The sequence below is a fragment of the Triticum aestivum genome, chromosome 3B (assembly GCF_018294505.1).
Source record: "Triticum aestivum cultivar Chinese Spring chromosome 3B, IWGSC CS RefSeq v2.1, whole genome shotgun sequence".
NCBI classification, from domain to species: domain Eukaryota; kingdom Viridiplantae; phylum Streptophyta; class Magnoliopsida; order Poales; family Poaceae; genus Triticum; species Triticum aestivum.
The window spans coordinates 850,532,810-850,545,654 of NC_057801.1; the positions used below are offsets into that span (position 1 = coordinate 850,532,810).

The 12,845-nt window shown below is 49.9% G+C and overlaps 1 protein-coding gene across 1 annotated transcript; it reads left to right on the plus strand.

Annotated features, from left to right (window-relative positions):
* The first annotated feature begins 10,463 nt into the window (after positions 1 to 10,463).
* On the plus strand, positions 10,464 to 12,587 carry LOC123067110 (myosin-9). Its single transcript, XM_044490046.1, has 2 exons — positions 10,464 to 10,494; positions 10,603 to 12,587. Exons 1-2 carry the CDS (start codon positions 10,464 to 10,466, stop codon positions 12,504 to 12,506), a joined length of 1,935 nt encoding a protein of 644 aa, XP_044345981.1. The 3' UTR covers positions 12,507 to 12,587.
* The last annotated feature ends 258 nt before the right edge of the window (positions 12,588 to 12,845 follow it).

The following is a 12,845-nucleotide window of genomic DNA, read 5'->3' on the forward strand; positions in this document are numbered from 1 at the left end:
TGGAGTGAGCTGCAGGATGTAGAGCTGCCCCGCTTTGCGCTGCACGCGGGCGAGGAGGCGCCCTCCCGGCTCGCGAAGCTGGAGTACGCCGTGATGGATCGTGGTCTCGTACGCGATCTCATCCAACTGTCCGATGTTGACTATGTTGCTGCACAAACAGGGTATAAAGTACACCTCAAACAGCACAATATGCTCACCATTGCGGCACTGGAGCACAATTGTCCCCTTACCCTCGATGTGTACTGCCGATCCGTCGCCGAGCTTGACCGTCCCGCGCACTCCGGTGTCCAGTTCGGAGAAGATGTCCCGCCGGCCGGACATGTGGTTGCTGGCGCCGGTGTCCAGATACCACGACATGTCGCAGCGTTCGCCTTGTGCCGCCGCGCACGCCTGGGAGTGCTCCTCGTTCAAAAGCACGTGCTCACCAGCGCCGCCGGCCGTTACCATGATCTCGTGCACGCTCGCAAGGAGGAGTGCTGACTCGTGTGTCACCTCCTGAGCCAGATTCACCTGTGTTAAAATATAATCTTGCTTGCCTCTTCATGCATGTATGCAGGGTACTCAAAATATCTGGACGTCGGCAAGAGCATTTGCTACACGGGCTAGCTGCAAAGCAAAATATCCAGGTGCATGTCGGCAGAGCTTAGCTGTTAAGGAAGTGTACGTGTTCCTAGTAGAATGGTGCATGCATGAGCTGGACATGCAAGTAATAAATTCTAGTCTGTGGTAGGTTCCAGTGTGTGTACGAGGCTGTACACGTGCAGCTCACAGCGATCTTGTAATACCCTATATAAGGACTAGAATCCTTCGGTTGTAACTGAGTAAGTTAACAAGCAATAAAACTTCTAAGTAGTAGTACGTGAGCTCCTCTATCACTAGTGCATGTGAGCGTGTTTTCACTGATTCAGCTACATATCTATGCAGCTGCTGTATCTTCTCTCTTAGCTGCTCTCCAGTTCTCTCCGCTTGATCCTGGGGAAGCTAGATACCCTGTAGTCTAGCTAACAACCTGTTCCTTGCATTCACGCCGTGGCTCAGTGCAGTCGCGAGGGAAGTGCCCGTTTTTGTTGCAGTTGTAGCACTTCACCTTGCTCATGTCACGGCCGCCGCCGCCGCCGCGTCCGCCAGACCCGCCAATATTGTTGCCTCCGTCCTGCGGCGGGTGGGAGTCGTTCCTCTTCTTCTGGTTCTTGCCCCGACGGTTGTTCTGCCTGTCGTTGCCGTTGCCGCCGCCGGAACCCTGTCCGGTCTCGCGCCCTTGGCGACGCGCCTCCCACTGTCATTCGGTGAGAAGCAGCTCCCCGCCGGCCTGGCTTGGCGCAGCTGCCCCGCAGGGCTCCTCTGCCCTCCGCAGCCGCCCAATCAGCTCCTCGACCGAGATCGTCCTCAGGTCGAGCAGCGTCTCGATTGCCACTGCGATCTATGCGTAGCGAGAAGGGACAACCCGCAAGAGTTTTTGTACAACTCGTACCTCTTCCACGTTGTCGCCGAGGGTGCGCAGCTGGTTGACGAGGCTCGTGATCCGCATCCCGAAGGCGTTGAGGGTCTCGCCGTCGCGGAAGGCGATCTGCTTGAATTCCATGTGCGGCCCTTGCGCGGTCGCCTCGCGCACATGATGCACCCCCATGCGCATGACCTTGATCATGTCCCAGGGCTCCTTCGTCGTCGCCTTGACGACGAGGACGCCAAGCATCTCCGGCGGGACGGCTCGGAACAGCACGCCGAGCACTGTCTTGTCGTCACGCACATGATGTGGGTTGCCCTCGATCGCGTCCCAGAGCCCCCAAGACTCCAAGTGCACCTTCATCACGAGAGACCACTCGATGTAGTTTGTGGACGTGAGCATCGGGAACGTGGTGACTATGCTTGGCACGAGCGGCGCGCGCTCCGTGGCCGCCGCCTAGTGGATCAACACCTGCCGCTCCTTCCTCACGCGGCTCCGTCCGCGGCTGCGCTCCCGTGGTGGAGTGCGTGAGCGGCTCCCACCCTCGCAACCGTTGCGGGGTGCCGCCGCCGCCTGGTCCGGCTGAACTCCGGTGTCAGCCATGGGCGTCGGGATCGCCTTAAACTGGCTCTGATGCCAATTGTTAGAGTCTAATCCGCGCTAATCACTCGATCACACAAGGAGAGACTCCGTGGATTTTGCGTCGCGTGCAAAACTTGCGACTTTTCTCATTTTTTCTTCCTCTATTTATTGGGTACTGAAGGGAAACGGAGTGGCCGGTAGTTTCCTACGTTTATACCACGGCCCTGACCACTCGTGCCATCCCACGAGTTCGCGTCGTGCTAAACCACCCGAGCTAAACGCATGGGCTAATGTGACGGGCCCATGCAGCCTACATGCAAGGCACGCACAAGTCGCGGGCTCTTGCCAAACAAACTAAGCTGGAAACAAACTAACTACTGCGAGTTTATTCTTAGTGACTAGATTAGCTAACAAGAAAGCAACTTTTTTCGACAAAGGAAATATATTAATACCGAGAGGATATCAATTACATCCGGCCTCTATACCCACAAGATGTCCAAAGGCATCAAGGATACACACAGCCAAAAAGGAAAATAAAAAGAACTAAAGAAAGAAAAAAAGACCCCGCCACGATGAACAATCACTAGCAACAGCAGCACTCTAACCACCACCAAAGACAACACCCGGAATACAAAAAAAGTTCTCCAAAAGCAACGCCTCCAAGAAGGAAACAATGCACAAACGCTGTCGTTGCCCGATCGAGGATCTTGGGTTTTCACCCTACAGAAACTCCGAGTTCAACCAAAACAACGCCTTCAACAAGGTCATTGCCAGGTACAACCAATAAAGGGCAGACCTTGGGTTTTCGCCCTGGGAATCGACACTTCGTACTCAAGAAGCACCACCAAAAATGCAGTCCTTCAGTGCTACTGCCCCCGCTCGTCGATGCCGCTGAAACAAGTCATCATACACCCTGACACACAATCTTCATCGCATCCAATATATCCTTCCACCAAAGCTTCAAGACCTCAAATCGCAGCCGCCATAACTTTCCTCACCTCTATCAATGCATTGGGAATCTTGACTTACACATGTCCCATGACACTGATAAGAAAGTGAAGCTTCGCGACGCGCCCTCTTAAGGCCGTGTTGGCTGAAAATATGAGTGCGCGCGACCGGAGCCTTTCCGATCAAGATATCCAGGGCGACATATGCCAATCCATATAGATCTTCGACAGGGAAGACTGAAACTCGTCAGCAACCAGATCCAAGAGGTCAACATCCAGTAGAAAGATGACTTGTCGAAGGAAGAGTGTTAGGGCCAAGATCCGGCAGGACCAGATCGGGGCAAGCCACCACCATGGACGGGAGCTCCACCACGACCCAGCCCACCGCCGGACGGGCCCTCGCCTGAGCTGCAGCAAGGTCGTCGACGCGATGCACTGACCGACCAGAACTGCCACTTCATTCTGATGTGCAACCATGGTGGTCGCAGTCGAGATTAGAAGAATTCAACGGGTCGGCCCGCCACCACCCACCATGAAGGCTTTCCCCAACGGCACATAGGCAGCGACGAGAAGAGATGAAGGAGAGAGCGCTGGCAGCATCGGCATGGAGGCTATGCAAGCGCTCCGCCTCGAGTCGCCAACGGCCAAACAGGGGCCGATCCAATTTTTCATGAACCGCAAGAGGACCAAGAAGCTTCTGCTAGCCCGATGCACGAATGCAAATCTAGCCTCCTGGAAATCGATTCATTCCAGGATGAGTGTAGAATAGTACCTTCAAGGAATCAGCAGCCAGCGTACTCCTCGGTCGTGGATCTTGAGCGCTGGCACATCACGCGCCGCTGCTGCCTAGCGTTTCCACGCCCGCTGGTCCTCGAGGCTGCGCGCGTACACGGCTGGCGCCACACGCGTGCCTTTCGGATCTCGCCATCGCTTGCCGCGTAGGCTAGTACCACACCCAGCGGACCTACGGCAAGGAGACGAACCATCGTCATCCATGCCTGCAGCGCCACGCACAAGTATCATCTGCACGTCGACGATGAAGCCGCCATCCGGAGGCGTCCATGCCAGATCCGATCACCACCGCCGCTGTCCACGAGAAGCTCACCGCCGTGTTCGAGAGCCACCCGTTCCGCGAGCAAGGTCCCCGCCGCCGCCGTCAGCCGCATGGCTTTGCCTACGGCGTCCTCCGCCGACGGCGAAGAGGAGGAACAAGAGATTTGTGGTGCGGCGACTAGGGTTCCGGCTGCCTCCCGAGTCGCCCACACGGGAGCGACGCGGGCGGCGTTTTTTCTACAAGAAAGCAACTGACGTATGAAAACATTTGTAATGTATGAAACCTTAAGCCCTTTGTCTATTCATATGCTCCTACTGACTGTTGGTTTTCATGTGTCCGACTAACAGTAAGTTATACGCCAAGTAGATGGTATAACTGTCGTCTGGGTAGTGTTGATCTAGATGTCGTCCTAGTCCAAATATTTATATACCAGGTCATCCAAGTAGTGGTGACCCAAATTTCATTTGAGTAACTTCTTGTGTTGTTGACATCGATCTGGGCCCATCTGTCATATGGACCCTATGCTTTATGATTCTTTGACCCTTCATAGGACTGCAACACAGGGGGGCTTCTATAACCCCACCGACGAGTAGTGTGCTTGTGGATTGCTTGTTGGTGTCCTGGACGCGGGGGAGGCGGCACCGAGTGGTTGCCTGTCGGGTTTGCTCTCTAGCGTGCTTCATGGTGGAGATGGCGATTGTGTTCTTTGGTTGTGTGGGCAGTCAGCACCGTAGTGGTGTATGGCCCTGGTGTTGCGGTGCTTCAGAACTGGCTACTCATAAGTTATGATGTGGAGGTCTGTTTTGGTGGCAGCAGATCGACCTTTGTATTGCACAACTGAGACTATTTCCAAAAGCTCGCTACATCAGCGTCTACATGGGATACTACAACAGGAAGATATATGCGGCTTACCCATTGTCATCGTCAACAAATCTAACGAAGGCTGGACGCTAGGAAGAATGAAACGGCCTCCTTAACCAAGAATGGCATATATAGTCACCCTGGCCCAAGTTGTATTGAAGGCTTTTAAGCCCATGTGTTGCTCTGCTGACACTCGTTTAGATAATCAAAAAGAAATCAATAGTGAATTGGTGATATATAGAGAAGCAAATCTCGTGACAATTAGAAAAAAAAGAGTAGGAAGAAAACTTGCTTTTATATGTTCATTTGTGCATGGAGATTTGTGCTTCTAGCAGAAAATACACGTTTGCATCTAAAAAGGAAAAATAAAAGAAAGACCGTTTGCTCCAACTTAAGGGGTCAGAACATATTATACGATACCTTCCATTACAAAAATATTTAAGTCTGCAGGTATATCCCATATAAGTCGAACATCTGTAAAATTGATCAAGTCTATAGAAAGATTATATCAAGATGTAAAATATCAACTATATGTGTGTGTATATATATGAGAAATATATGTTCAGACGAATCTTTGATGTTATAAGTGCATGTGTATTTTGATTAAAAGTTTTGGTCAAACTCAAAGATGTTTTACTTAGGACAAACCTGGAACATGAAATAATTTGAAATGGAGGGACCAACGAATTTGTTCATTTACAGATATAAATAATACTAATACAGTAACCTCCAGTGTGCATGCATGATATATACTCCCTCCGTTCCTAAATAATTGTCTTTCTAGAGATTTCAACAAATGACTACATACGAAGCAAAATGAGTGAATCTATAATTTAAAACATGTCTACATACATCCGTATGTTGTAGTCCATTTGAGATGGCTAGAAAGACAAATATTTGGGAACGGAGGGAGTACGTGTATAAATGAAACAGAGCAAGCAAACATTCGGAGTACTCTTGGTTCAACATGGACCGACGTAGTCCGCCCTATAGATATTGATATTAATAATTGCAAAACAGTAAAGACACAGCAAACGGAGATCACAAATGGCTAGAGGTCACATACATACACATGGACCAACACATACAGCTGCAACATAGATGCATAGACCGACACATGGGCTTAAAAGCCTTCAATACAAATTGGGTCAGGGTGACTATATATGCCATTCTTGGTTAAGGAGGCCGTTTCATTCTTCCTAGTGTCCAGCCTTCGTTAGATTTGTTGACGATGACAATGGCTAAGCCGCATATATCTTCCTGTTATAGTATCCCATGTAGACGCTGATGTAGCGAGTTTTTGGAAATAGTCTCAGTTGTGCAATACAAAGGTCGATCTGCTGCCACCAAAACAGACCTCCACATCACAACTTATGAGTAACCAGTTCTGAAGCACCGCAACACCAGGGCCATACACCACTACGGTGCTGACTGCCCACACAACCAAAGAACACAATCGCCATCTCCACCATGAAGCACGCTAGAGAGCAAACCCGACAGGCAACCACTCGGTGCCGCCTCCCCTGCGTCCAGGACACCAACAATACCCCCACACACCAAGAAGCAATCCACAAGCACACTACTCGCCGGTGGGGTTATAGAAGCCCCCCTGTGTTGCAGTCCTATGAAGGGTCAAAGAATCATAAAGCATAGGATCCATATTATAGATGGGACCAGATCGATGTCAACAATACTAGAAGTTACTCAAATGAAATTTGGGTCACCACTACTTGGATGACCTGGTATATAAATATTTGGACTAGGACGCCATCTAGATCAACACTACCCAGACGCCAGTTATACCATCTACTCGGAAGAAGCAATATTTTTACAACTAATATAGCCCGAACCATAAATATTAGAAAATGATAGTTTCATTACTTAATATAGTTCTCCTATTGTTTCTTTTCATGGTGTTCTTTTTTTTACATAAAGCTTATATTGATAATCATATAAAGTATAAGCATATCAAAACATCTATGAGCTTCATAATTTTTATACCAGCCTTTCTCACACAAACACACGCGCGCAGGGAAACCAAAAGAAAAGAATAGAACGAACATACACAATACAGATTTGAAAAGTTTAATCGCTAATAGTAGTATTTGTCATTTCCTTAATCCACTCAAGAACCATCTGACTTTACCCAATATCCATGCTACACAGTTTCGGTCTATATGACCCTGCATCCATTCATCGCCAAAAACAAAAACCAAAAAAGCAAAAGAAATAACATACTAGGAAGACGTCTATTTCTTAGCGTTGATTTGAAGAAGGAAAAAGAAGTAAACTAGGCATGTCGGATCAGTTGTTCCAGTTGCTTAATATAGTTGCACCTGACTGGGATGTCAGGAGGTCGAATCATGTAACCACACATTTTTGAGGTTTTACAGAAATGAAAGGGGGTGCTTGCGCTGAATAGAATAGGGCATGCAATTTAAAAACAATTCCTACGCTCGCGCAAGATCTATCTAGAGCAGTGCGCATCTATGTGCTCGACCCCCTCATCTCTCCCCAGCTCCGGCCACCTTCCCCGCCACGCCTTCGTCCTCCTCTGCATTGACTCATTGCGTTGCCTGCACACTTTTATCTCGACGTGTCTCTCCTCTGCCCGCGTCCGGCCGCCTTGCACCACCTCTTGCACGCCCCTCTGCTGCCTTCATGGTCACCGCTATACCGACCATTACCAGCATCAGCTAGCCCCTTCCTCTTACCACGCCCGAGCTCCATCCCGAGCTACTCCTATTGATACCTAGAAAAATTAAAAGATGTATATAAATTGGTGTGATTTATTGTACACATACTTGGTACTCATACATGATGGAACCCCTTTTTGCGTGCAATGTTGCGGTGCATTAAGGCAGCCTGAAGGAGCCAGTCATAGTTGTGTACGGTATGTAAGAGCAAGTAATAAGGAAAAAAAGGCAGCAATCCGTTTTAAATCTCAGACATTAATCTTTGTGATTATAACAAATAATCAACGGATATAAAGTAATAACTTATGAAGAACTATGAAAGTCTCTGTCCTTTATTATTAGGTAAAGATAGGTGTAACAGAGACCCGGGGTTACATCAGTGCAAATACAGACATGTCTGGGTACAGACAGATCAAACAAGGGGTTGCCTTAAGAAGGCATAATCAAAGAGTGACACTAATCGAAAGAGGCAAGGCCTTCTGCATGGGACCGCCAAACTACACCAGGTACACGACCTCCACATAGTATCCAAGCTCGGGATCCTTTGGCTCTTGGGCTCCATCATCTGATTGCAGCAATCGGGTAGAAGGAAAGAGTAGCAAAGCGACCGTGAATACTCATCCAAAGTACTTGCAAGACTTACATTAGAACTATGCTAAGAATGCATCGGTATCAAAGAAGGGGGCTATATCGGTGGACGATACTGCAAAAATGCCAAAGATGAGGGGGAAAGCCAATCTTAACGAAGACTAGCATCTTGTAGCACCAGAAGAGAGTAGCGTATTACACTACATGAATCAGCTGATCTGTCATCTGCCATAGCAGACGACAAAGGACGAGAAAGCTGACGGCAAAGGTCTTTGCCGTCAGCCGCGGACGACAAACATGCCCGACACAATAAGTTACAGTAAACAGCTGATTTGTTGTCTGTTTTTCCACAGCGGACGACAAAGACACCTTTGCCGTCGGTGGCTGACGGCAAAGAACAGACGTTAGCCACGTTAGGTAGCTAACGAGAGTCTTTGCTGTCAGCCGGTTGACGGCAGAACATGCTTCGACACGTCACCCACGTACCCGGCGTGACGTGTGGCGTCAAACCGCGTCGCCCGGTCAAACCGCCAGGCGTCACCCGGTCAAACCATCGCGCGTCGCCCAGTCAAAGTGCGTCGTCTGGGGAAAGTGTGTTGTCTCCACCCCCGATGCACCGTCCCGTCAACGGGCGCCTCGCCTTCCACCCCCCACCGCCCCGTCCTGTCCCGAGGCGCCGGCATTAATGAGCAGTAATGCCGGCTGCCGGACCGGCCGCCCACCTCCCGTCGGCCGAACGACTATAAGAACCCGCCCCGGCGCTGGCCCCCCACACCCGACCTCCTACCGCCGACGAGAAAACCAGCGCAGCGCCGATGATGGCCTGCCACCGCGGGAGCAGCAGCGCCGACGGCCCGAGCGCCTGGCCGTCCAGCCTCGGCAATCCAGAGACGGAGGAGCTGCACCGTACGGCCTCCTGATGCCGCCGGGCTGCCGTCTTCCCCGGCAGTGGAAGATCAGCGCGGACAGCTATCCGACGCTTGACCCCGGCGCGATGCCGGAGGAGCTCCAGACCCACACCGGCGGCCTCTACACCATTCAAGGCCGGGATGACTTCTGGCGCGACAAGGTGTACGATGAAGTTATCGCCGGCTTCCGGCTGGCGGCGGCCGACGTCATCCCCGACCTCACTGGCGCGAGCGGCCGCCTTCGCGCCGTGGCACCGGCGCATGGCCCGGCCCTGCGGGAGCGCCGTCGTGGAGCTGCCCGCCGCCAGCCAGCCCCCCCGACGCCCGCGCCCGCACGATCACCGGCCGTCCCCCCCCCCCCCCCCCCCCCCCCCACGCCCCCGCCGTGGAGCTGCTGCCGGAACAAGTGGTTGTCCGCGAGGACGATGATCAGGACGACACTCCGGGTTGGCACGTCGCCCTAAGTCAGAACGCGACGATATATACGCTGGAAATACGTCTTTGCCGCGTTAACAACTAAGCCGGAACGCAGCGATAAATACGCCGGAAATGTGTCTTGCCGCGTTAGCAATTAAGCCGGAACGCGACGAAAATGACAGCGAATATGCCTAAGCCTGACGTCGAAGCGAAGCCAACACGATGTACTCCCTCCGTTCGGAATTATTTGTCGCGGAAATGGATGTATCTAGACGTATTTTAGTTTTAGATATATCCATTTTCGAGACAAGTAATTTCGAACGAAGGGAGTATGTGACGCGATGAGTAGGGGCCATGAGCCCATGACCACGATTAAACAAAAACGACATGAGTTGTAGTATTCCTTGGTCACTTTGGAAATTGTTCCCACGATTAAACAAAAACGACAAGATATGGTTCTCACGTTGCTCCTCCCATGGCATGGCACGCCTTGAAGGAAACAAACTGTTTTCGTCCACCGCCAGCATCTCACGCAGGCCATCATCGCTTTGAGTTTTTTTTTTTTTGGGTACATAGAATAATGCGATCGAGCACTGTTGCAAAAAGTAAAGAAAAGAAAAGAAAAAGGATGCCTTGCGACAGCAGTTACCGATGCCTTGCAGCTAGATAGTCGGAATATGTTCAATGTTCTTCTTAAACAAAACAAAGCCAATCCTTCTTCCCCACCGACACTTCATCTCTCCTCTACACCCACACTCCATCCCTTCTTCCCTCTTTCTCACGGAGTCATGGACACTTCATCCTCTCCTCCTTCTGCATATATTCAGTTATTACCCTACCCAGCTGAGCCCGCTTCAGCAGGTATATATATTCCTCTTTTCCGTCTGGTGTGGTGCACAGCGAGAGAGCGACGCGTCTTCCATTCCACCTTCGACGAGTGCCTGACAACAGCGCCAGATGACAGACATGTCGACGCCGACCGCGCCTTGGTTTGCGGGTGTGTGCCAAGTCATCATCTTTCCTTTTTTTTATCTGTGGAATACTATGCGTGTAGTGTACCAGCTCTGTCCTCTAAAACGTATACTACGTATGTATGTCGTTGCAGATCTCTTCACAGATGTCAGGGTGAGGACCCTGTCGCACCAGGTCACCACACTTGGGGACAGGGTGTGGGAACTGGAGCGCAAAAGTACCCAGCTGATCTGCGAGAAGGGCAAGCTGGAGAAGCAACTGGAGGAGACGAAGGCGATCTCAAGCCACAAGGAAGAGGTGGAGAGAAGCTTCAAGGCTGAAAATGATAAGCTTCGGTCGGAAGTTTCGATCGCAGAGGAAAAATGTGGCAAGTCTGAAGCGGAGGTTGAGAGGCTAAGCAAGGAATTAGGCGAGCTGGCGGAGGCAAAAGAGGCTGCTACCAATGAATTCAATGACGAGAGAGCAAAAATCAGGCTAGAATCGGAGAATCTCAAGAGAAGGCTGGAGGAAATTCAGGCTATCAAGGATTTGGCAGAGAGCGAAAATGACAAGCTTCGTTCAGAGGCTTTGATCGCAAAGGAAAAGCAAAACATGTCCGAAGCAAAGATTGAGAGGCTCAAGATAGAACTGGGTGGGTTGGCGGAGGCGAAGGAGGCGGCCGCCAAGGCATTTGATGTGAAAAATGCAGAAATCACAGAGGAATTAGAAGAACTTAAGAGGAAGCTGAAGGAAATCCAAACAAATAAGGATTTAGTGGATGCAGAAAATGATAAGCTTCGGTCTGAGGTTTTCACAGCGGAGGAGAACTGTAGGCAGTCTGAAGCAGAGGTTAAGTGTCTTAAGCAAGTAGTGGGTGCATTGGTGGAGGCGAAGGAGGCAGCGGCAAAGGCATTTGAAGCCGAGAAGGTAGAAACCATGAAGGAAATGGACAATCTGAAGAGGACAATAGAGGAAATCCAGGCCAACAAAGATTCTGTGGAGAGTCAAAACCATGAGCTCCAGTCAAAGATTTTGATTGCAGAGCAGGAGAATAGTGTATTCGAAGCAGAGGTGAAGAGCCTCAAGATGGAATTGGATGCAGTAGAGGAGGCCAAGGAGGTTCTTACGAAGGAGTTTGATGCCGAGAAGGCTGAAATCCTCAAGGAACTGGAGGATCTTAAGGTGAATCTGGAGGAATTCCAGGTCAACAAGGATTTGTTGGAGGGTAAAAATGATAAGCTTCGGTTGGAGGTTTTTGCTGCAGAGCAGAGACAAAGCATGTCTGAAGCAGAGGCTAAGAGCCTTAAGATGGAACTGGTTGCATTAGTGGAGGCAAAGGAGGCGGCTACAAAAGCATTTGACGCCGAGAAAGCAAAAATCACGAAGGATTTGGAGGTTCTTAAGAGGAAGGTGGAGGAAATCCAGACCAAGAAGGATTTGGTGGAGGGTGAGAAGGATAAGCTTTGTTTGGAGATTTTAATAGCAGAGCAGAAACATGCTATGTCTGAATTAGAGGTCAAACGCCTCAAGATGGACTTAGCTGCATTGGCGGATGCGAAGGAGGCAGCTGTGAAGTCATTTGACGGCGAGAAGGCCAAATTCATGAAGGAGGTAGAGAGCCTCAAGAGGAAGATAGAGGAAATCCACGCCAGCAAGGAAGCAGCTGAGGAAGCAGGGCGCAACAAAGATGTCGAGGCTGATAGGTTGAAGGATGAGTTGGTGAAGATTCGCTTTTCTGTCTCACAGCTGCAAGCATCCTGTATTGAACTTGATGCGAAGCATTCACGCCTGAATGATGAGATGAATGCAGTCCAGAAAGCACTAGTGTCTGAGAAGGTTGAAGGTAACAAGTTGAAGCTAAAAATTGAGGAGCTCGAGAATTACATTGCTGAAAAGGATGGTGAGAATGGGAAACTAAAGGCGGCATTGGAGGAAAAGGAGAGTGAGATTGATGCCCTCGGCAAAGACAATGAGCAGCTACATCTCACAGTTGCTGAGGCACATGAGAAGAATAAATGTAGCATTTTATCATTCTTATCACCGTGCGGCTCCAAATAACTTGGTTGTAATGTGTTGCATTACTAATGAAATGGTGAATAGTTGGTATTATCCAATGAAATAAAAATAATAATTTTCTTTGTGATATGTGATGCCTTCATTCATTTTACATTCATTGGGATGTAGTTTGTGGTGCCTTACATTTTTCCACTTTTGATGAAAGTCAGGGGTGGATATCGGCCTAGGGCCCCTATGTCCACGACGCTACCTGTAGCCAAAAAGTTCAAGTCAAAATGATCCAATCGTCCAAGGGAAATTCATGGAGAAACCCCTAAATTAAGGACTACGCAACAATTCTGCATGCCACACAAACAACATTTGATGACAAAGTACCACAGC

Excerpts from the sequence above, each read along its gene's own strand:
- LOC123067110 (XM_044490046.1), top strand. The coding sequence starts at position 10,464 with ATGTCGACGCCGACCGCGCCTTGGTTTGCGG. Across the intron at positions 10,495-10,602 it reads GACCGCGCCTTGGTTTGCGG|ATCTCTTCACAGATGTCAGG; the intron begins GTGTGTGCCAAG and ends ATGTCGTTGCAG.